Source organism: Marmota flaviventris, chromosome X, assembly GCF_047511675.1.
Source record: "Marmota flaviventris isolate mMarFla1 chromosome X, mMarFla1.hap1, whole genome shotgun sequence".
Classification (NCBI taxonomy): domain Eukaryota; kingdom Metazoa; phylum Chordata; class Mammalia; order Rodentia; family Sciuridae; genus Marmota; species Marmota flaviventris.
The window spans coordinates 133,808,163-133,833,875 of NC_092518.1; the positions used below are offsets into that span (position 1 = coordinate 133,808,163).

At 40.1% G+C, this 25,713-nt stretch overlaps 1 protein-coding gene across 1 annotated transcript in view; it reads right to left on the reverse strand.

The window, feature by feature from the left end:
* Mecp2 (methyl-CpG binding protein 2) overlaps positions 1-4,265 on the reverse strand; it is a 58,817-nt gene extending 54,552 nt beyond the window's left edge. Inside the window, exon 1 of the mRNA XM_071606605.1 lies at positions 4,141-4,265. Within this exon, the coding sequence (XP_071462706.1) occupies positions 4,141-4,202 (62 nt within the window). The 5' untranslated portion in view covers positions 4,203-4,265. The remainder of the gene's footprint in view (positions 1-4,140) is intronic.
* Positions 4,266-25,713: the final 21,448 nt, after the last annotated feature.

The window sequence follows — 25,713 nt, forward strand, 5'->3', positions numbered from 1 at the left end:
CTGATACCCTGCTGGCCCAAAAGTAGCACTTTTATCTTTAGACTAAAAACAAAAGGTAAGCATATACAATCTAGAAACCACTTGCACAATCACTCATGCAATTGAATCCAAAGAAGGGCAACACCAACCAAGTCTTATGGCTGGGCTGGTTGGCTGGTTAATAGCTACTTGGCTGGTACCTAAAATTATCTTTTGAGGTACAACAAAGTTTCATAATTCACAAAATTCCTTTAAACAAAAAGTCAAGTCTTAGAATGTTTTGAAATCCCAGAAGTTAACAAAATTTCTCAATTATCTGTATAATAAAAATCAAACCAGTATCCTGGTTAGGAGGCCCTGGAAAAGTCACAACTTCTCTAGACCACAAGTTGTTTTACTTGTAAACTGAGGGAGCTGGACAAAGGTTCCTTCCAGCTTTGAAAGTTTGAGATCTTTAATTAAAAAGCCAGAAAATTAGTCCAGTTAGGTGAAAAGCTAATAAAGCAAGTGTGTGTGCACGCGTGCACCCGCGCACACACACACACACACACACACACACACAGTCACTCACACTCTCTCTTTCTGTCTCTCCCCCCACCCCCAGTTCTTTGGCAGTGAAGACAAGTACACCCAGGCTTGGTCCTGTCAGTTTCAGGACCAGTAGAGTCCAGACATCTGCAGTAACTACGCACTGTGGTGAGCACACCACACACCAGCAGACCTAACAGAGTGTGCCTTAAATAAGTTAAACAGGCCAAGGCTTTATTCTCTAAAGGAATGGGCATACCACCCTCCTCCACTTGATACGGGAGTGGGTAAGACTGCCTGCCCCCAAATTCCTGCTCCCACTCAGTTACCCCACACAATATATACCTACCATCAAAGTGGTGGAACCAAGTATTTAAGCAATGACGTGCAAATCAAGCTTTCAAAAGGAAAAGGTTCCTGGGAAGAGAAAGGTAAAAGAGAACCAGGGAAAGCAGAAGAGCACATCTAAGGAGGAGGAACCCATTTACACTGGTCCTATCCAAAATGATATAAAGGCACAGCAGTTTGATAAGACAACAGCAATGTGACTAAAAAAGACTCGTATGGAAGAAATGCAGACAAAGTTGTCCCGCTGGAGTGGTAATAATGCTCTCTATCCAACAAAAAAAGACTGTGTCTGCCAGCCACATGAGACTGCTCTGCACAAATGTCACCACAACAGAAGGCAGGGAAAACAAGCAGCTGTCCCGCCACACTCCCTGGACCTCACCAATCAGGGACTGCACTTCACCATCCTGTACTTAAAACACTGGTTACTACACATATCAAACATTTTCTATGATTCTTTCCTCCCCAGAGATAACTCAGGAAGCCTGGTGACAAACTGTTCTTAGTCAATTAAAACATTTCCACTGATAGTCACCTTTATAAAAGATTATGGGTTCTAGAATACATCAATTATCTTGCAAATAGTCCTGGCAGGTACATGAGAGGAGGAAATTTGGCTCCAGCAAGAATCTAACAAATTTACCTCTGCTGTTCTTTATTCTAGGTTAAAGATACTATTGTCCCATCTCCATGTGGAGAAAGGTGTGTTCAGTGTGGGCAAGGGTGTATTGGACTCATTCAGTCCGTTTTTCTTTCAAACTTCACAGTTTGCCTCCCAGCCTATCTAGATTAGGTCTCACAGAGGTAGGGCAGGCAGGGAAAATCACTCTGGCTGGAGATTACAAACATATAAACACAGAATGCAAAACTATACCATAACCCTCCAAACACACTGTTTTGTGTGTCATGCCCTACACCTACCTCAGGATTCAAACAGCAAAAAAGAGCTGATTGCATGATGTTTTCTTGTAAGACCTGGTACTCTAGGTTTAAAGCATTCAAGGCAAAATTTTAATAAGAAGAAATAGAAGGTGTGATAGGCCAGTAGTAGCAAGAAAATTGTACATGGCTTTTTCAAGCTGTAAGATAGGCTGACTTCAGATGCCACCAGGCACTTTACAGAGAAACTAAATTCTGGAAGCTGCCTGCACTGTTCAAAGGGCTAGAGGTTTATAACAAACAGGTAATTGGAGGGGCACCTGAGGAGGCAAACACATTGCCAACTATGAAAACAAATCAGAGACTTTAAATTGTCATGTTCTAGGCTCAGGTTTACTAATCTCAGAGTCATTGTCAAGTGAGGATTGTGTGTCTGTGTGGAAGTGAATGCACCCCAGTAATCAGCTGCCTAGCTGACATGCCACAGATGGGTGATCTAAAGCAACTTATTATAATCAACTGAACTTCTACTAGATTGTGCTTTTTAAGGTTGACATATCCAGGTAAGAAAATAAAAGCAAGTGTTTCCTGGGCTTTCTGACTGGGATTTACAGTAGAAACCCTGAATAGCCCACATATAAGCCTATTTCCCTAAATCTCTGGTGGAAATTCCCAAAAGAACCAAAAAATCCTGACACTGTCTTTTTATAGGGACTAGTATATTTCAAAAGACCCAAAAGGTCAGCTTAATCTTGTTATTAACTGAAATTGCTAAGATTGAGATGAAAATTCCAACCACAAAACCCCAAAATTCTCCCCTAGAGTAATAATTGCCTATTAGTACAATTTTACTATGCAGGCTAGAAAAATGCTTCATTTTTATAGTAAAACAAAACACCTAAAACTTTTGAGAGTCGTACAACATCTAAGCCACTTAACATCATACAACAGTAGGTTTGGTTCCATGATCACCATCCGCCCTCTGAATTTGATCCTGTCATCTCACAGTTTGGGGTAGTGATACTCAACACTGGAGACAACCTGCGGATGGCTTGGCAGAGCCCATTCGTGTTCCTGGAAAAACAACCAGAAGCACACATCTGCCTGACCATGAGTCAGGAATATCAATTTTGTGGTGGAGCCCATTTCTGCTGTGACCAACCCATACCCGAACACATTCACAAAAGAAGCAACCGCTATAGAGATATTCCCAGCAAATCTTTCCCCCTGGGGGTCCATATTTAGCAATGCCATAAAGGGTCCCCCCTGTGACAGCACTCTTTTTAGGCTCTTCACAACGACCTTAAGTCTTCAGTACAAAACCACAGAAAATATTGCCACTGCCACATCAAAGTCACCCGAGTTTCAGTTTGGGTGATTCAGTCATAACCAAATTAAAAAGAGAATAAACTTTCAGAGACAATCGACAGGAGTCACAGCAATGCAATGAACCTGCCCCATCTGGTACTGGTGATCCTGAGCACTCCAAGGCGACAGAACCCGTTGCATACTATGTCCCACTCCACTTATGTAACTGGAAGATCGCCGGCGAAGGGGGGGGAGATGGGAGGGCTTTCATATTCTGAAGCCACAGAACCCCAAAAGAACCTCTGAGCACCCTGGGGCACGCTCTCACCAAAAAGCCTTAGATGCTGCCGGACGCACAGTCCCCTACCCACGGTTCTTGATGAGAACTATAACCACCTCTTTATGATGAGTTGTGAGATCCAGGAACACAATGTCTAGTCCTTTTTGTGGGTGGACAATAATTTCCCACCTACTTATTCCTGTTAGATGGGGAAAGGAGCTGGTGGACCGATTCGCTCGCAGTGGGGGCAGAAAGTCATAGAATGGGCGAGAAGGAGGGGGAGGCAAAGCTTGGAGATGGGGGTGAGAGCTCAGGAGCCCTTGTGGCGCACTCTCCCGACGGGAGGTGGACTGCGCACGCGCGCCGGTGGGGGGGCCGAGTAACGGGAGAGGGGGCGCGCGAGGGAGGGAGAGGGGAGAGCGCGATCCAGGGAGAGGCCGGGGCCGCGGGCGCGCGACGGCGCCGCGGCCCGAAGCCCCAAGAAGGGCAAGAGCGCGCGTAGCCCCGACAGGCAAAGCCCGGGCGACAGGGGCGCCCGCGGCGCCGGGGGTCGGGATGCACGCAGAGGGCGGAGAAAGGGGGCGCCAGGCGAAGGTGGCTCCGGGGAGACCGCGACGAGGACGGTCACCCGCAAGCACGGGTGATGGGCCGAGAGGAGAGCCGCCACCGGCGGCAGCGGGAGGGGGAGGGTAGAGAGGAGGGACGCCATCCGCCAGCCTTGTCGCCCGACCCCTCGGGCCCCTCCCGCGCCACGTCCCGCCCCTACCCCCCGCCCCCCGGCAAGGGTCCCCGCCCGCGGCCGCGGCGGTCCCACTCACAGTCTCTCCTCCTCGCCTCCTCCTCCTCCTCCGCTCGGCGCGGCGGCAGCGGCGGCGGCCATTTTCCGGACGGCTTTTACCACAGCCCTCTCTCTGAGAGGAGGGAGCGCGCGCGCCGCCGACGCCGGGACCCCGCACGGACGACGTCGCGCCCCGCCCTCCCGGCCGGCCTGCGCGCTGCTGCACCTGCGTGCTCACGCCCCGCCTCCGGCACCGCCGCAAGCCTGCCCAGTATTGGTTGGGGTGGCCAGTCTGGGGCGGGGCCTCGGCGGCGACGCCCTCAATTGGCGGGAATTCTTGTCCGTTTCGGCAAGGGAAAAGTGGGCGGACCCCTGCCCAAATGTTGATTGGTTGCCTTCAGCCGTCATTTGGGGAAAAGTGGCGGCTTGGGCGCGGAGGGGCTGGTTTAGTGGGCGGAATTTAAATGTTATGGATTAATGGGCCCTTGCGGATGCTGGGGCAAACGAGGGCCTAGGCTCGGGACGCCTGTTTGCTCTTCCCTACAGAGCGGTTGACTCTGTCCACAAAACGCACTGAGTATGTTGCAATAAGCATTTTAGTGCGCTGACATTTTCTTAAAATGATCTTCAGTAAATTAGCAAAGTTGCCTGCCCTACAGCCCGGGGTTGTTCCAAGCCTAGGGACACGGTTTAAGAGGCCTAACCATTGCATTATTTCACTTTAGCCTGCCAGGTGCCACACTCTCTTAGGGGCCGGGAATAAACTGACAACAAATCACGGTCCTAACCTTCGCGGAACTCTGGCGTGGGGAGAGGGTGCATTCCAAGCCCGCGTGAGACCTGTCATTGTTGGATCAGATGTTTTGGTGGAGGTGTGTAGAAGGGCAGTGGAAACAGCGCTTAGCTCTGCCTGGAAAACACGTAATTTGGGAGCGAGATCCAGCTGTTCATCTTCTTCGAAGAAGTGATTTGGAGCTGACATCCAGCAACTATTTCAGAAAAATATTTTAAAGTATGAGGAAAGTTGTAGCCAATGGGATATTTAGAGCAGGAGTGTTTGTTAAGGCGACCTTACCCTGATACCAATCATCAACCAATCCATCCAATGTTTGTGCTAGTTTTATTCTTAACAAGGAATCTTTGGATTCTGATTTGGCCCCCCGCCCCCTGCCCCCCATTTATCTATTTAATATCTTCTTTATGCCAGGCACTGTTCCCTACTCTGAATGCACGGTACTGAACAAGACAGTGAAGTAACACATTTTTGTGGGGGGAAAATTCATACTAAGCATTAAAATAAGGTATAACTCTACATAGTCATAAGGGCTTTGAGATAGATAAAGGGTGAAAGGAGTGCTTTTTGGATATCCACTAGCTTTTGCCTTCATTTTATTACCCCAAAAGGATATTGGGGAAAGAACATTCCAGTCAAGTTTAAAGGCCTAACCTGGCATATTGGGAATATGGAGACTGATTTGGTTGGAGAGTGCCATGAGAACTGGGAGTTTATTCTGAGATGAGAAGCCCTTGATTTGATTGAGTCAGAAGCTGACATCATCAGATCTGAGTTTTAGTTGGAGAGTGGAGAATTGGCCATGGCCGGACAAAACTAGGTACAAGATGCCCATCAGGAGACCCTGGGAACAGTTTTGGCTTTAACTAGAGAGGCAGCAGTAGTGATTTGAGATTCAAGATATATTTTGAGGTTGAGCAGAAAGGACTGGATGTAGAGTATAGAGAAAGAGAAGAAACAAGGATGATGCCTGAGTTTTGGTTTGGAGCACCTGAGTGAATAGCTTTCATCAAGATGGGAGAAAATACAGGAAAAGTACATGTTCAGAAGTCTCTTTGGGTCATATTAGGCTTAAGGCATCCCAACTCTAACAATGTGATGTAAGGGTAAAAGAAATTGAAGTTAAAGTGTAAAAGACCAGGCATTGTAAAGTTTCTAAGCTGCAAGGCCTGAGTTAAAATGTAAAGGACCAGGTATTGTTAAGTTCCTATGCTACTGCAAAACCTGAAATTCCTGTAGCTGTTAAGACAATACTTGGAACTGCCCAGTAAATATTCCCCCTGACCGCCTGGTTGTTTAATAACTCAGGGCCCTGTGCGATCTTGCACATAGGCATCGCAGGGCCTAAACCAATCAGTTTGGATGTACCTCCCCCCTTAGAACTGACCTATCACCCCAGCCCGACCTGTTCCCACCAATGAATGAACTAATCATGTTTAGGAGTTGTTGTTTGATTTTCCCAGTGTATGATGATTTGTTAAAGGAGACTGTGATGTATGTAAAGTCCCCGCCCTCCCCAAAAGTGTACTTAAGCATTGCACAACCCCTGCTCTGGGCTCTGGGCTGCTCTCTCTTCTTGAGTGAGCACGGAGCCCCAGCGCGCTGGATTGGATCCTCAATAAACCCCACTTGCTTTTGCATGAGCCGGTCTCTTGGTGGTCTCTTCCTCCAACGTTCGCCAGACCCTTACAGTGAAAGTAGAGATGTTGGAGTAGGTGGTTGAGTGTGTGAGCCTGGAGTCTCAAGCTATAGCTGAAGTGGCCAACATGTCAACAAGCTGAACATCCAACTCAAAAAGCTTTAAAGCATCAGCAGATGAAACCTGGAGAAAGTTGATGAAAGAAAAATAAAGACAAACAGAAATTAATGAAATAGAAACAAACAAGAGAGAAGATTGAGGAAATCAAAAACTGGTTCGTTGAAAAGTTGAACAAAAGCCAACCCTTTAACAAACTGGATAAAAAGAAAAGAAGCAAGTATGTCATATTGGAAATGAAACCATATATAACCATAGAATGACAGAGGTTTTCTTTTTTTTTTAATTTTAATATTTATTTTTTAGTTCTCGGCGGACACAACATCTTTGTTTGTATGTGATGCTGAGGATTGAACCCTGGCCGCACGCATGCCAGGAGAGCGTGCTACCGCTTGAGCCACATCCCCAGTCCCGACAGAGGTTTTCTTAAAGTTATGACAGTTATTCTGAATAATTGTATATCAGTAAATTTGAAAACAAGCAAAATGAGTAAACTCCACAAAAGTACAACTTACCAAGACTGACTCTAAAAACAGAATACCCAAATGGATTCCAATGACCTCAAATAAATTGACCATATATTGAAAAAACTTACCACCTCATTCACAAATACAGGCCCAGAGAGCTATACAGATGAGTTCTATCAAATCCTTAATGAGTAGGCAATTCCAATCTTGGAAAAGAAAATTTTTTTCCACATTTATTTTTTAAAATAATGTAACTACTATAAAAGAACCAAGGAAAGTATGACACGGGAAATGGAAATAAATGTGAAAATTCTAGATAAATAAATTGAATCCAGCAGGATATGATAATATATCATAATGAAAGCAGGTTTTATTCTAAGAATGCAAGGATTGGAAAATCAAGCTGGACATGGTGGTGTATGCCTGAAATCCCAGTGACTCGGGAGGCTGAGGCATGAGATTGCAAGCTTGAGACTAGCCTCAGCAACTTAGCAAAACCCTAATCAACTTAGTGTGACCCTGTCTCTAAATAAAAAATAAAAAGGGTTGGGGATGGAGCTCAGTGGCATACTGCCCCTGGGTTCAAGCCCCAGTAACACACACACACACACACGCACACACACACACACACACCAAATGCCAAAACCTATCTAAATATTAGACTTTACTGAAATACATAGAAGACCTGAAAAAATACAAACTATCTCATTCCTAGAAGGGAAGAGTCAACATAATAAACATGTCAATTCTAGAAAGAAAAGAAAAACAAAACTTTTTTTAAATTAAAAAAATGAAAATGTCATTCATAAATTAATCTGGAAGTTATTTTCCCTGATTAAAATCCAAGGGGCTGGGGATGTGGCTCAAGTGGTAGCGCGCTCGCCTGGCATGTGTGCGGCCCGGGTTCCATCCTCAGCACCACATACAAACAAAGATGTTGTGTCCGCCGAAAACTAAAAAATAAATATTTTTTAAAAATAAATAAATAAAATAAAAAATAAAATAAAATCCAAGAGTTTTGTGGATTATAACAAGTTAATTCTAGTTTGGAAAGAGTTATATACCAAACTAGAAGCCAAGAAATTTAAAAAAAAAATTATTTTTAGATGGACATGATACCTTTACTTATTTATTTATTTTAATATTTATTTTTTAGTTGTAGTTGGACACGATACCTTTATTTTATTTATTTATTTGTATGTAGTGCTGAGGATCAAACCCAGTGTCCCGCACATGCTTGGCAAGCACTCTGCCACTGAGCTTCAACCCAGTCCCTAAAAGCCAAGAAATTTTTGAAAAGCAATGAAGGAATGATACAATTCCTTAGATTGAATAAAAGGGACTTAATGCAGTTTCATGCTTAATATTGAAAATTAGAAAATACACTATTATCCAAATTATTTACTTGTAGAATTAAAAAATAGGCCATTTTAAACATGGGATTATACCATTTTAAAATTGATATACTTAAAATAATTCTATTGGAGGTAAAAACTGAGAGTAATATAGTGTAGTTGACAACAAAACAACAACAACAAAAAAATAATTTTATCAATATGGCAAATAGAGCACAAACATCTACTCCATTTATCTAAAGATCCCTTAAACTGTTGGAACAAATGTTTTAGAAGAGCAAACCTAAAATGATAAAGGAAAATGAAAAGGGTAAAACAACCCAAAATTTTGGAACTAACATCCCAGATGATGCCACAAAAAGTAGAAATGAAAATTTGCTTCGACCACTTATGGACTCAAGTGTGGTGTTGCATGAATGTAATCCCAGCTTCTTAGAAGGATGTGGCAGGAAGATTACAGTTCAAGGTCAGCCTGGTCAACATAGCAGGACCTCATCTTAAAAAAAAAAAAAATCAAACACTCTGGAACATCTCTAAAGTTGTGTGTGCATTAGTCTCACCAAAAACCAATCTCAGTGATTTCCAAAATATAGAAATCATGTAGATCACAGTCTCTGTAAAAATGGAATAAAATTAAAAATTAGAAAAGAAAGGATGGGCAAAAGTAAAACAAAACAAAAACCCAATTTCCACTTGGAAATTTAAAAACAGGTTTCAAAATAATTCTGGTTAAAGAGGAAACAAAAACTAAAATGATTTTCTCCAGAAATAACTAACAATAAGAGTCCTACAATCAAAACCTAGGAAATGTGGCCAAAGTGGTCTTCTAGACAATTAAAAGTTTAAGTACATTTACAATAGAAAAAAGGTAAGCCATGAATTGATTCTGATATATCACACTTACACTCATGAGTGCAAGCACACATACAGAGCTTTATTTCTTTACTCTAAGAAGCTCACTAAAAGAAAAGTGTCAAGGAACAGAAAGGAATAAACCCATTAGAGCGAACAGAATTTGGTGAGGATGTGAGGTTGTCATCCATGGACAGATTTCAACAGATTTTTGGAATGAAGATGGAAATTAGTCAATGAATAAAGTAGGCTTGAAAAATCCAGCTAAAAATATTTGAGAAAGGAACTACAAAGGAGGTACAGGCCATTTTGCCAGATGTAACACCAGAAAGTCAGAATTAGAAGGCATGTGGTAGAAGACAATGAAATTAAACAGAACAAAATACGTGGGGATTAACTGAAGGTCCCAATACATGATGATGGTTCCAGTTAGAACCTGCCCCCACCACCAGATAGCTGAGCTGGGAGCAGGTACAGGCCTACAGGGAAAACACCTGAAGAAATTTAATGAAATCTGTGGAGAGCTAGGGATTCCAGCATGGAAGTTGACAACCTCTGAACAATTTCTTCCTTATTCCAGCCTGTAGGGGATATGATATCTGCTCCTCGCCTTAAACAGAGAATAGTCACGGCAGGAAAACAGACCTATATGCCTAATAGCACATTAACTCTACAATATCTTTCCAATTCTTCTTTATTAGAAACAAACCCATCACTAAGTAGCATCAGAAATTGGAAGAAAGTGTTTGACACATAAAAGGGTACAGATAAACAGAAAAAAATGAATTTGGAATCCCAGAAAATACAGGGTACCTATGAAAAGCCCACATTTTAATTTAGTATATTCAAAAAACTAAGAGTGTTGTATCCATAAAACAAAACCACTACTATGTAAAATTAGCAACTGGAGAACAAGAAGAATTCTTGGAAATTAAAATATGATTATTGTCTGGGGTTCAGTGGTATATTGCTTGCCTAACATGTGCAAAGCCCCAGGTTGGATCCTCCAATATTGCAAAAAAATTGATTACTGAAGTTCAGATTTCAATAGGAATTTTGAAAAACAAAACTGAAGAAGTCTCCCAGAAAAAAAGAGCAAAACAGCAAAAACAAAAAATCTGAGAGAAAATATAGTTTGAGGAATAATCTAAGAAGTCTAGTAAGCAATTAACAAGTGTTCATGAAAAATAAAACCAAAATCCAGGCTCAGTGGTGCACATCTGTAATATCAGCTATTCTGGAGGCTGAGGCAGAAGGATCCCAGGTTCCAAGTCAGTTGCAGCAATTTAGTGAGTCCTGTCACAAAATTTTTTAAGAATCAGAAGTTCTGTGGGTGTAGCTCAGTGATCAAGTGCCGGTGGGTTCATTCCCTAAAACTGCAAAAAATAAAGATCATAAATAAATAAATAAAGCAGAGGAATAAAAGGAACAGGCATTCCAATAGCACCAGATTTCATAACAACACTGGATGATGAGAAATAATAGGGCAACAAGAAACAAATAGGATAATGCTTTCTAAATTCCAATAGAAAATGATTTGCAATATAGAATCCTACACCAGCCAAAATACCCATCAAGTGTGACAATAGAATAAAAATAGTTTTAAGATATGTAAGAGCTAAGAAAATTTACCATTCAAATATACTTTTTTAGCAAGCTACTTAAGGATGTTCTGCAGCAAAACAAGGGTGTAAGCCAAGAAGAAGGAAGCTGTGAGATCCACAAGACAATGGATCTAAGCCAGGAGGACAGTGACAGGAAACACCAGGGACGCCAATTGGGCAGAAGGCCTGGTTGGCAATCAGTCCTGGTTGGAGGAGGAGAATGAGAGAGAGGAGTCCAAGTGTTAGAAACAAAAAAAGTGTATGTGGACTCAACATGTTAGATGGTGTGTTTGGGAGTTTGAAGAAGCTGGATATGATGATGGTAAATAGTACAAGAAAATAAGGGAAAACAATTTGAAAAATCAGGGCAAAGAACTGTACAAGAAAGTTCACCATTAAAATAAGAAGCAATGGTGGGCTGGGCTTATGGCTTAGTGGTAGAGCATTTACCCAGCATGTGTGAGGCACATGGATTCAATCCTCAGCAGCACATAAAAATAAGTAAATGATAAAATAAAGGTTCATCAACAACTAAAAAAAAATTCTAAAAAAAAAAAAAGAAGCAATGTAGGGGCTGTGGTTGTGGTTCAGTGGGAGCGCACTTGCCTGGCATGTGTGACGCACTGGGTTTGATTCTCAGTACTGCATATAAATAAATAAAATAAAGATCTATCAACGACTAAATTTTTTAAAAAAAGAAATAATGTAAAATATATCATAATATCACCAATTGATGGTGGGTAAAAAATGGGAATTCATGGGGACCTTGATGGTAGCAAAGTTCTGGGTCATTATATTAGACTTATAAGAAGGAAGTATAATCTTAGCATGCCTTCTCTTGACCTGACATTGAAAACTATTTATGTAGACATCATAAGGAGAAGTTTTGTTTTTGCTTTTTAACCATTAGAGTCAACCTATGCAGAAAACAGAGCAGTAGGTTTATATTGCAGATGGAGTTAACTGAGCAGTCCTGGGTGTTCTGGACTGTGGCCTTGGGAATCCTTGACATACCATAAGTGGTATTTATGCTGTTATCTTTAGTTCTTATAAGTTTAAACAGTGCACTTAAACATCTTGCGGCACTTTCATTTTTTTCCCTTTTCTTTTTTTTTTTCTGTGGTGCTGGGGATTGAATCTAGAGGCACACACATGCTGGGTAAGCACCTGCCATTCAACTGTATACCAAGCCCCTTTTTGATTTTTATTTTGAAACAGGGTCTTGCTAAATGCCCCAGGCTGGCCTCCAGTTTGTGATCCTCCTGCCTCAGCCTCCCATGTAGCTGAGAACACAGGTGCTAACTTTCAGTACTAATGTTATCCTTGATCATTTTGTATCAGTTACACTTTAATTTTATATTGTCAGGATTGATATTTACTTCCCATTCTGATAAAGATGAAAAGGTCATTACCAAGGGAGAGGTAGGAGAGTAGAATAAAGGGGAACAAAGGCATAATGGGGCTTGAAAGATCCCCAAATATGCTATCCATTTTTCTCCTAAGTATGATGAAACTTGACAATATGATTCTAAGATTCATAAGCACACATACAAGATCAGCCAAGACAGGTTGACAAGGACAACCTTTGCTTTAACTAGATATCGCAAAACACTATAAAATGGCTATGATGAAAAGAGTGCAACTTTGGTGCCAAAACAGACAAATGATTGATGAAAGCTAATGGAGCCTAAAAGAAAACCAAATGCATTGGGGACAGTTCTCCTTCCTGCCTTGTTGGGGAGTGTGGTTACTATATTCCAGCTCCCACTCATTTCCCTATGAGATTCAGAGAAATCCCAGTGTGAATTGGGTGGCTTATGACATAGTTACACTGGGGGCTTCTGGGAAACTACAAATATTTGCTCTTCCTGGACAGGGTTAGGTCTGAAGGTGACATTGAATGGTGGCAGTAGCTCCGTTCAGCCATCAAGAGTCTTTATGAAAAATTTTCTGTTGTTAATATAAAATTTTTCTGTTCTTAACAAAACCCCCATGTGTTTCCTTGTTCACCAGTTGACTGTGATCCAAAGAGCTTCTGGGCACCTCTGTGAGGTCTAGGGTGATTATAGAGACTTCCTCAATATCTGTATATCCCAATTTGTGTTTTTAATTTTGTTTTCTTTTCCCTTGTTTGAGTTTACTACTGTTTTATCTTTTAGTATCAAAGAACCAATTTTGGAATTGATTTATTAATTGTTTTCTTTGTATGCTGACTTGGTATTTTCCTTGTACTTATCATTACTATTTTCTAGATATTTTGCAACTTTTTGACTGGAATTTTTTTAAAATGAGTTTTAAATTACGAAGTTAGACTTTTGCTTGTTTTCCATTTTGTCATAAATTTTCTTTTCCAAAAATATGTTCTGTATTATTTTTTTATCTTTTTAAATTTCTTTGTAATCTTTTCTGGCTTAATATTTAGACAATGGAACCCAGTGTGATGGCACACTTCCATAATTACCATGGATTGAGAGGCTGAAGCAGGAGGATTGCAAGTTCAAAGCCAGCCTCAGCAACTTAGTGAGGCTCTGAACAACTTAGTGAGACCCTGTCTCTAAATAAAAACCAAAGAAGGGATGGAGATGTCACTCAGGAGGCAAAGCACCCCTTGGTTCAATCCCAGATACAATAAAAAAAAAATTGGTCAGTTTGGTCAGTGGGTCTTCCACTGTTCCCTCTTCCATGATGCTCTAAGCATGGTCAGCTCCTTAATATGGGCTTCAAATGGTCTTCAGTTAGACTACCCTTCTGGGTAAAGGAGGGGTGAGAAATGGATTTTGTAAGACTTTATTTTTAAGATTCTTAAATCTTTATTTTTGAGCTGCATTAGGTTCACAGCAAAACTGAAAGGAAGGTAAAGAGAACAACCATATACCTGGTGCTTCCCCCCATGTACATTGCCTCCCCCATTATCAGTATTCTCTACCAGAATGGTGCATTTGATATACTTGATGAACCTACATTGACACACTATTATCACCCAAAGTCCATAGTTTACATTAGGGATCACTCTTAGTGGACATTCTATGGGTTTAAGCAAATGTATAATATGGAACTACCATTACAGTGCATACAGAATAGTTTTACTGTCCTAAAAGTCCTCTATGCTCTGTGCATTCATCCCTCACTCCCTTCTAGTCCCTGAAAACCATTTAACTTTATATTGTCACCATAGTTTTGCCTTTTGCAGAATGTCATAAAGTTTGGAATCACACAGGTTTTAGTATTTTTGGATTGGTTTATTCACTTAGTGATATGCATTCAGGTTTCCTCCATATCATTTCATGGCTTGATAGCTCATTTCTTTTTAGTGCTGAGGAAAATTTCATCAACTAGATGTACCACAGTTTATCCATACTCTTGATTGCTTTATGTTTTGGCAATTATGGATAGAGCTACTATGAACATCGGTGTGCATGTTTCTGTGTGGATGTAAGTTTTCAACTCCTTTGGGTAAATGCCAAGGAGTGTGATTGTTAGATGTATAAGAACATGTTTCATTTTGTAAAAAAATCAACAAACTGTCTTTCAGAGTAGCTGTACCATTTTGCATTCTTATCATGCCCTCATTACATTTAGTGTCATCAGTGCTCTGGGTTTGGGTCATTCTATGAGGTGCATAGTGTATCATATTGTTTTAATTTATATTTCCAGATGACATATGATATGGAGCATCTCTTCATATATGTATTTGCCACCTTTATATCTTCTTTGGTTAGCTATCTGTTCAGATCTTTGTCCCACTTTGTAATTGGGTTGTTTGTTTTCTTATTATTTTGAGTGTTCTTAGTATATCCTGGATAAGTCTTTTATCAGATATGGCTTCTTTTGCAAATATTTCTCCCAGTCTGTGGCTTCTCTTTTCACTCTCTTGACTGCCTCTACACAGAGCAGACATTTTTATTTTAGTGAAATTCAATTCTTTCTTTCATGGATCATACTTTGGTGTTAGATGCAAGTATTGCCAAACACAAGGTCATCTAGATTTTCTCCTATATTAACTTTTAGAATTTTATACTTATATATTTAACACTTAGGTCTGTAAACTCTTTTGAGTTAAGGTCTGTGTCTAGATTCATTTTTCTGCATGCAAATGTCCGTTTGTTGAAAAGACTATTTTTCTCTATTGTATTGCCTTTGCTCCTTTGTCAAAGAGCAGTGAACTATTTATGTGGGTCTATTTCCACACAATTATGCTCCATGATCTATTTTGATTTTCTTTTGCCAGTACCACACCATCTTAGTTACTGTAGCTTTATGGTAATTATTGAAATTGGGTAGTGCATTCTCCAACTTTTTCATTATCCTTCAATATAGTGCTGGCAATTCCAGATCTTTTGCCTTTCCATGTAAACTTCAGAATCTGTCAACAAAATAACTTGCTGCAATTTTGGTTGGGATTGCACTGAATCTATAGATTAAGTTGGGAAAAAACTGACATCTTAGCAATATTGAGTCTTCCTTATCCATGAACATGGAAGCTCTCTCCATTTCTTTGGTTCTTCTTTGATTTATTTTATTAAAGTTTTGTAGTTTTCCTCATATAGATTTTGAGTATATTTTGTTAGATTTATACCTAAGTAAGTATATTTCATTTTGGGGGGATGCCAATGTAAATGGTATTATATTTCTTAGTTTTTTTAAAATTTTTTAGTATTTATTTTTCAGTTTTCGGTGGACACAACATCTTTATTTTTTATGTGGTGCTGAGGATAGTACCCAGCACCCTGCGCATGCCAGGCGAGCGTGCTATCGCTTGAGCCACATCCCCAGCCCGATATTTCTTAGTTTTAAATTTCACTTTTTAATTGCTAATACATGAAAAAGTGATTGCTTTTTTTATAATAACCTTGTTTTCTGCAACATTGCTATAATCACTCATTAATACCAGGAGTTTTTTGTTAATTCTTTTCAATTTTCAATATAAATGATCTTGTCTTCTGTGAACAAAGACAGATTATTTATTTCTTCTGTCAGTAATTTTTAAATTTCATTTTCTTGTTTTATTTCATTAGCTAGAAGTTCCAGTAAAATGTTGAAAGTGAGCCATGAGAGAGGACTTCCTTGCCATTGTTCCTGATCTTAGAAAACCTTCTAAATTTCAACCATTAAGTATGATGTTAGTTGTAGGGTTTCATAGATACCCTTTATTAATTGAGGAAGTTCCACTCTATGTGTTATTTATTGAGTTTTTTAAATCATGAATGGGTGTTGAATTTTGGTAAATGAATTTTCTGCATATATAGATACTGTGATTCTTCTATTTGGACTATTGGTTTGATCAGTTACATCAATTAATTTTCAAGTGTTGAATCAGCCTTACATACTTGGAATAAACTCCACTTGGTCACACTGTATAATTATTTTTGTATATTATTGGATTTGATTTGCTATTTTTTAAAAATTTTTTTTGAACTGGGGTCCAACCCAGGGCTTTGCGAATGCGAGGTAGACACTTTGCTACTAAGCTACATCCCAGCCCCTTGATTTGCTAATATTTTGTTGAGGATTTTTTTTTAGAGAGAGAATTTTAATATTTATTTTTTAGTTTTCGGCGGACACAACATCTTTGTTTGTATGTGCTGCTGAGGATCGAACCTGAGCCGCACGCATGCCAGGCGAGCGCGCTATCACTTGAGCCACATCCCCAGCCCCTTTGTTGAGGATTTTTGCTTCTACACCATGAGAGATACTGGTCTCTATTTTTCTTTTCCTGTAGTATCCTCATCTGTTTTTTACTTGAAGGTGATGCTGACCTCATAGAATGAGTTAGGAAGTATTTCTCCTGTTTCTATCTTCTAAAAGAAACTATTGAGAATTGGTATAATTTCTTCCTTAAATGCTGGGTAGAACTACCAATGGAACTGGTACTTTCCCTTTTAGAAGGTTATTAATTATTGTTTCAACTTCTTAATAGATATAGGGCCATCCAGGTTGTTTATTTCTTCTTGTGTAAGTTTTGGCATATTGTGTTTCTCAGGGAATGGATCCATTTCATCTAGGTTATCAAATTTGTAGGCATATAGTTGTTCATACAATTATCCTTTTAATATGTACAAGAACTATTGTGATGTCCTCTTATTTCTGGATGTTAGTAATTTGTGTCCTTTCTTTTTTCCTTAGTTACCTAGAGGCTTATCAGTTTTGTTCATCTTTCCAAAGAGTCAGCTTTTCATTCATTTATTTTTTGTTGATTTCCTACTTTCAATTACATTGATTTTTAAATTTTTTTATTATTTATTTTTTAGTTTTAGGTGAACACAGTATCTTCTTTCTTTCTTTCTTTATTTTTTATGTGGTGCTGAGGATCAAACCCAGTGCCTCATACATACTAGGCGAGCACTCTACTACTGAGCCACAACCCCAAGCCCTACATTGATTTTTTTTCTCCAATTTTTATTATTTCTTTTCACCTGTTTACTTTGGATTTAATTTGCTTTTATTTTTCTAGTTTTCTATGGTGGAAGCTTATTAATTTTTAGATCTTTTTCCCCAACGCTATAAATTTCCCTTTAAGCATTCCTTTCACTGCATCCTGCAAGTTTTACTAAATTGTATTTTCATTGAGTCAAAATATTTTAAACTTATCTCAAGCTTTCTTTTGTAGTCCATGTGTTATTCAGAAGAATGTTGTTCAATCTCCATGTATTTTGGCATTTTCCAGTTATCTTTCTGTTATTGATTTCTAGTCTAATTCCTTTGTGATCTGAGAGAAGACACTGTATGAACCTATTCTTTTCAAATTGTTAATGTGTGGGCTGGGGTTGTGGCTCAGTGGTAGAGTGTTCACCTAATGCATGCGAGACCCTGGGTTCCATCCTCAGGACCACATAAAATAAATTTAAAAAATAAAGGTATTGTGTCCAACTACAACTAAAAAATAAATATTAAAAATTTGTTGGGGGCTGGGGATGTGGCTCAAGTGGTAGCATGCTTGCCTAGCATGCGTGAGGCATTGGGTTTGATTCTCAGCACCACATAGAAATAAATCAATAAAATTAAGATATTGTTTCCATCTACAACTAAAAATATATTTTTAAAATGAAAAGAAAACTTGAAAGTAAAAGCAAACCTTTCTGGCTGGGGTAGTCAATTCCTAGAGCTGCTGCGAGACTCATAGAGCTGACCTTTTACATGCAATCAAATAGTCCAGGCCCTACATCCTCTTTCTGGTCTGTGCACCCCAGGACACAATATCCTTCTGACTTAAGCATGCCAAGGCCAGGTGCCAGGCAACTAGGAATCAACACTATAATCATAAACTACCCAACATCATCCAAACTAGCCAATCCTAAACCCTTTTCCTGCCCTGCCCTGCCTTTCCTGTGAAAATCCCAGGAAATGCAGGACCTTTCTCTTGTTCCTGTCTTCTGTCTCCTAACCACCCTGCTGCTGTCCGACATGGCCCTGCTGTGTCATACCTCTTGTCTCTAGGACCTGGGAGGATATTGAACTTTGCTCCCTACCAAATCTCTCCTGTTCCTCATCTTGTGCCACACCTGACTGAACATCTCATAAAGAAATGCTGGACCGAGTGTGGACTAGCCTGGGTTCTCTGAAAGTTTGTTGAATCTTCCTTTTGTCCTCAGTGTGCTAAAGGTCATGATAATGTATGTTGGAGAAGGTCTGTCTTTCTTATGTATGGAGTGTGGGGTGGGCTTTTGAATGTTGCTGTAGTTCTGGGTCTCAAGTCCAGGACCTCACATACACTAGGCAAATGCTTTACCACCTAGGGATACCCCAGCCCACAGTGGGCTTCCCCCTCCATTAGTGTGGATTATACCCAGGGGTGTTCTACCACTGAGCTATACCACCAAGTCTTTTAGCTTTTGAGACAGGGTCTTGCTAAATTGCCCAGGCTGGCCTGCAACTTGGGATCTTTCTGCCTCAGTCTCTTGAGTAGCTGGGATTATAGGCCCATGCCACCACTTCTGGCTATGGTGGACCTTTTTAACCTGGCAACTCCTGTCCCTCAGTCTGGGAAAATAGTGGGACTCCACTGAGAGAGACTTGATCAGGCTTCATGCTTGGGGAATCCACAGTGTTAATTCTATTTGAACACTTCTCACATCCACCTGAAGGGTAGGGGTGGCTGCAATGTCCTCAGGGCTGAGCAGAGACAGGGATCCCTGTTCGGCACATGCAGGCTGTACATGTTCCCAGCATTGCCCTGTTCCAGGTAGAATTTCACACCCTTCAATTGGATCTGGTGCCACACAATACACTGGCACCTTGTTTTGCCTTCTCCAGAGAATAAATTTCCTGATTTCTTCTAGGATGAAAAAGGTGACTCACCTAGACACACAGAGACATGGAGATTTGTCTAGGACTAAGGGGTTTCAGAGGACATGGAACTGGCAGTGCTCCTAGTGGCTGGGAGTTTAGGTTACCCTAGCACCCAGCACTCTGAGAGCTTATTGGCCAGGTTTCACTCAGTTCTCTATATCTTAGTGCCCTTCACCCAGTTCCACTTCTGGGCCCTCAGCTCCCCCTCTGCCAGCTTGCTATCTGCCTTTCTGGAAGGCAATTACTCACCTCCCAAAACATTACTGCCATTGTCTCATCCCTTGCCTTCCTCTCATGTCTTTTTTCTCCCAAAACTTGCTTTGCTGAGGTGTGGAATTAGTTGCAGATGTTCAATGTGCCATCTCAACCTGGGGTTAACCTCTTTGTGAATTTTTAATCCATGGTAGCTTTTTCTGTAGTACCTCCATCTGGAAACCCAAATGTCCTTCCAAGGGTGAATGATAAAGCATGGCACATCCATGCAAAGGAATACTACTCAGCAGCAGAAGGAAAGGCAACAGCCACATAGGCCAGATAGAAAACAAGTGTCTACTGTATAATTCCGTTTATGTGGAAGTCTATAAAATGTAAACTAATCTATGGTGATAGAAAGTAGATCCGAGGTGGTCCAGAGATTGGGGCCTGTTAAAGCACAGTTCTAAAGCAAGCATCCATGTAGCTGCTTGCTTACTCTTAGTAATGGAGATACTCTTAGATGTTTTGTAAAACATTTACAGATTTGTCCTTCATTGTTAGATTTCTAATCTATGTGAAATTAATTCTTGCATATGGTATGGTATGAGGTACAGGTATTGTTTCTTTCTTTTTTATAACAATTGCTTTTTTTTTTTTTTTTTGGTACTGAGGTTTGAACCCAAGGATATTCAACCACTGAGCCACATCCTCAGTCTTTTTTATTTAGAAACAGTGTTTTAGTCAGATTTTTCACTGCTTTGACTAAAAGATCTGACCAGAACAATTTTAGGGGAGGAAAAATTTATTTGGGGACTCATGGTTTCAGAAGTCTCAGTTCATAGACAACCAGCTCCTTTCTTTGGGACTCCAGGTGGAAGAGTGTGGCAGAGGGAAGCAGCTCACATGATGATCATGAAATAGAGAGAGTCTCCAATTTCCAGATGTAAAATATTTACCCCAAAGCCACACACCCCTGATGCCCACCTCCTCTAGCCACACCCTACTGGCCTTCAGTTACCACTCGGTTAATCCCTATCAGGGGATTAATTCACTGATTGAGTTAAAACTCTCACAACCTGATCATTTCTTCTCTGAACCTTCCTGCACTGTCTCATATGTGAGCTTTTGGGGGACACTTCACATCCAAACCATAACAAACACAGTCTTACTTGGGCCTCTCTAAGTTGCTGAGGCTGGCTTTGAACTCGTGAACCTCCTGCCTCAGCTTCCCAAGCCTCTGGGATTACAGGCGTGCACTGCTGTGCCCACCATAACCATTACATTTTTATCTCAGAAATAAGCTAATCCCAAAAAAACAGATGCCAAATATTTTCCCTGTTATATGGATGCTAATTCACGATAGGGGGGCACTAGGGAAGATAGAGTTACCTTAGATTATGTAGAGGGGAGTGAAGGGAGGGGTGGGGAGGGAACATGGGGATAGGAAGGACAGTAGAATGAAACAGACATTATTGCCTTATGTAAATATATGACTGCATGACCAATGTGATTCTACAACATGTACAATCAGAAAAATGAGAAATTATACTCCATCTATCTATGACATATACATAGATTGGTACAATTTATTAAAAGTTTCAGCCTTTTCATATTTCTTTAAGTGCCACCACCTCTCTATCATATATCAAGTGTCTACATAAGCAAGGGGCTATTTCTGGGTTCTTAATGCAGTCACATTGGTCTGTTTGTTCATATCTGCTCCCAAACCACACTGTACTAAGGCAACTCCATACCTGGGGGATTCTTGGAATTATGTATTTTCATATAAATCTTAGAATCGGCTTATTACATTATGATTTTGATAAGTATTTCATTGAATATGTAAATGAATTTGAAAAATTGACATGTTTACAATATTGAGTTTTAAAATCTATGGATATGTGTATATTTCATTTATTTAGGTCTTCCTTGAGAAACATTTTCTGGGGTGTGGGGGCTTGGTAATAAAGCTTGTACTTAGCATGTGTGAGGTCCAGTGTTTTGTGTTCAATCCCCCAGCACCAAAAAAAAGGGGGAAAAAAAAGAAAAGAAGAAAGATTTTAGTTTTATAACTTTTCCTTCCTAAATCACTTACAGATCTTTTGTAAACATATTCTTAGGTACTTTGTGCTTTTAAAATTGCTATTATAGAAACCAGGCACAGTGGCACATGTCCATAATCCCAGGAGCTTGGGAGGCTGAGACAGGAAGATCACAAGTTCAAAGACAGCCTCAGCAACTTACTAAGACTCGTTAAGCACCCCTAGGTTCAATTCCCAGTACCAAACAGCAACAACAACAACAACAAAAAACCCTCAAACTGCTATTGTAGATAGGTGTGGTAGTAGTGCACACCTCTAATCCTGGTAGTAGTGCACACCTCTAATCCTGGCTCAACAGGCTGAGGCAGGAGGAACAAAAGTTTGAGGCCAACCTCAGCAATTTAGTGAGGACTCTACACTAAGTTACAAGACCCTGTCTCAAAGTTTAAAAAATAAAAAGTAAGTTCTAAGCCAGCCTCAGAAACTTAGCAAGACCCAGTCTCAAAATTTTAAAAAAGGATTGGGGAGGCTGGGGCTGTAGCTCAGTGGTAGAGTGCTTACCTTGCATGTGTGAAGCACTGGGTTCAAGCTTCAGCACCACATAAAAAAAGAATGTGTTAAAAAAGCTTAAAAATTAATTAATAAAGATATTGTGTGTCCAACTACAACTAAAAAATATATTTAAATAAGGGTTGGGGATGTGACTCAGTAGGTAAGAACCCCACAGTTCAATCCTTGGTAAAAAAAAGTTATTGCAAATTATATGTTTTTGGGGTTTTGGGCACTAGGGATTGAACCCAGGGGTGCTTAACCATTGAGCCACATCCTCATCCCTGTAAATTGTATGTTAATTTCTAAAATTTAATTTTGGACTGTTTGTTGTTAATAGGAATAGAAATTATTTTTGCATACTGATTTTTTAAAAACTTTTTTTAGTGTTGATGGACTTTTATTCAATTTATTTCCATGTGGCACTGAGGGTTGAACCTAGTGTCTCACACATGCTAGGCAAGCACTCCACCACTGAGGCACAACCCCGGACATTGCATATCATTTTTTTGGTTAAATTTATTTTAATTAGTTATGCATGTCAGAAGAATGCATTTATGCACTTTAATATGTCATAGATAGATGGAGTATAATTTCTCATTTTTCTGATTGTACATGTTGTAGAATCACATTGATCATGCAGTCATATATTTACATAAGGCAATAATGTCTGTTTCATTCTACTGTCCTTCCTATCCCCATGTTCCCTCCCCTCCCCTCTCTTCATTCTGCTCTACTTAATCTAAGGTAACTCTATTCTTCCCTACTGCCCCCCCACCATTGTGAATTAGTACTCACATATCAGGGAAAATATTTGGCGTCTGTTTTTTGGAGATTGGCTTATTTCGCTTAGCATGATATTATCCAACTTCATCCATTTACCTGCAAATGCCATAATTTTATTCTCTTTTAATGGTGAGTAATATTCCATTGTGATGCACACTGATTTTATATCCAGCAACTTTGCTAAACTCTCCTGGTAATTGTAGTAATTTGTGTTTAGTTTCTTTGGTATTTTATAATACATATCAAATCACCTGTGAATAAAGACAGGGTTTTTTTTTTCTTTTTTGTCCTTTAAAAATTGAAGAGGCCCAGAATTCCGCGGAGGGGCAGAGCTGCCCCACGTGCCTGCAAGGTAGGCGGACCTGCGACCACCAACAGCACAGGTCAGACCTGCAACCGACAGACAGAACAGGCCCAGCGGCCTGCGGAAGGGTAGAGCCGCCCCCCCCGCCCCCCCCCGCACCTGCAAGGTAGGCGGACCTGCGACCCACTGGCAGAACAGGCCCAGCGGCCTGCAGAGGGGCAGTGCCGCGCGCCTGCAAAGTAGGCAGAACTGCGACCACCGACAGAACAAGCCTAGCGGTCCACAGAGGGGCAGAGCTGCCACCCGCGCCTGCAAGGTAGGCGGACCTGCTACCGACCGGCAGAACAGCCCCAGTGGCCTGCCGGCGTGGTAGGCACATTGCCCCAATTGGAGGAGGGGCAGAGCCACCGCCCGCGCCTGCGAGGGAGACTTTGCAACTATACAAGAGCAATATAAATATATAGGGGGAAAATTCAATAGCACAACAGTTTCACCAAGCAGAAAGAAACACGAACAGTATGAAGAGACAAGGAAAGAAAGGACCACAAGCAATGCAGGTCAACTCAACGTTAGAAGAGATAATATCTGCAGCAGATGGAATGTCAGATAAAGAATTCAGGATATACATGCTTCAGATGATCTGGAGTCTCAAGGAAGACATCAGACAGCAAAATCAGGCAATGAAAGATCACTTCAACAATGAATTACTAAACAAATCCAAGAAACAAAAGATCAACTATACAGGGAGATAGAGGTTATAAAAAACAAACAAACAGAAATCCTAGAAATGCAGGAAGCAATAAACCAACTTAAAAACTCAATTGAGAATACGACCAGCAGAGTAGAACACTTAGAAGATAGAACATCAGACAATGAAGGCAAAGTATTTCAACTTGAAAAGAACATAGACAGCTCAGCAAGACTGTTAAGAAACCATGAGCAGAACATCCAAGAAATATGGGATAACATAAAGAGACCAAATTTAAGAGTCATTGGGATACAGGAAGGGATAGAGTTTCAAACCAAAGGAATGAGCAATCTATTCAATGAAATAATACGAGAAAACTTCCCAGACTTGAAGAATGAGACAGAATCCCAAATCCTAGAAGCCTACAGTACGCCGAATGTGCAAAATCATAAGAGACCCACACCTAGACACATTATAATGAAGATGCCCAACATACAGAATAAGGAGAGAATTTTAAAAGCTACAAGAGAAAGGAAGCAGATTACATTTAGGGGTAAGCCAATCAGGATAACAGCTGATCTTTCAACACAGACTCTGAAAGCTAGAAGATCCTGGAATAACATATTTCAAACACTGAAAGAAAATGGGTTCCAACCAAGAATTGTGTATCCAGCCAAATTAAGCTTCAGGATGGAAGATGAAATTAAAACCTTCCATGATAAACAAAAGTTAAAAGAATTTGCAGCTAGAAAACCATCTCTTCAAAACATCCTCGGCAACACATTACAGGAAGAGGAAATGGAAAATAACAATGAAAACCAACAGTGGGAGGTAGGACAGTAAAGGGGGGAAAATAATCAAAGAGGAAAACAAACCATGTTTAGTAACATGAATAAACAAATATGGCTGGAAGAACAACCCATATCTCAATAATAACCCTAAATGTTAATGGCTTAAACTTACCAATTAAGAGACACAGGCTAGTAGAATGGATCACAAAACAAGACCCAACAATATGCTGCCTACAGGAGACACATTTGATAGGAAAAGACATACATAGGATGAAGGTGAAAGGTTGGGAAAAATCATATCACTCATATGGACTTCGGAAACAAGCAGGAGTGTCCATACTCATATCAAATAAAATAGATTTCAAGCCACAGTTAATCAAAAGAGATAAAGAGGGACACTACATACTGCTTAAGGGAACCATACACCAACAAGACATAACAATCATAAATATATATGCCCCAAACAATGGTGCAGCTATGTTCATCAAACAAACTCTTCTCAAGTTCAAGAGTCTAATAGACCACCATACAATAATCATGGGAGACTTCAACACACCTCTCTCACCACTGGACAGATCTTCCAAACAAAAGTTGAATAAGGAAACTATAGAACTCAATAACACTATTAATAACCTAGACTTAATTGACATATATAGAATATACTACCCAACATCAAGCAGTTACACTTTTTTCTCAGCAGCACATGGATCCTTCTCAAAAATAGATCATATATTATGTCACAGGGCAACTCTTAGACAATATAAAGGAGTAGAGATAATACCATGCATCTTATCTGATCATAATGGAATGAAACTGAAAATCAACGATAAAAGAAGGAAGGAAAAATCATGCATCACTTGGAGAATGAACAATAGGTTACTGAATGATCAATGGGTTATAGAAGACATCAATGAGAAAATTAAAAAATTCTTAGACATAAATGAAAACACAGACACAACATATCAGAATCTATGGGACACATTGAAAGCAGTTCTAAGAGGAAAATTCATTGCTTGGAGTTCATTCCTTAAAAAAGGGAAAAACCAACAAATAAATGATCTCATACTTCATCTCAAAATCCTAGAAAAATAAGAGCAAAACAACAGCAAAAGAAGTAGAAGGCAAGAAATAATTAAAATCAGAGC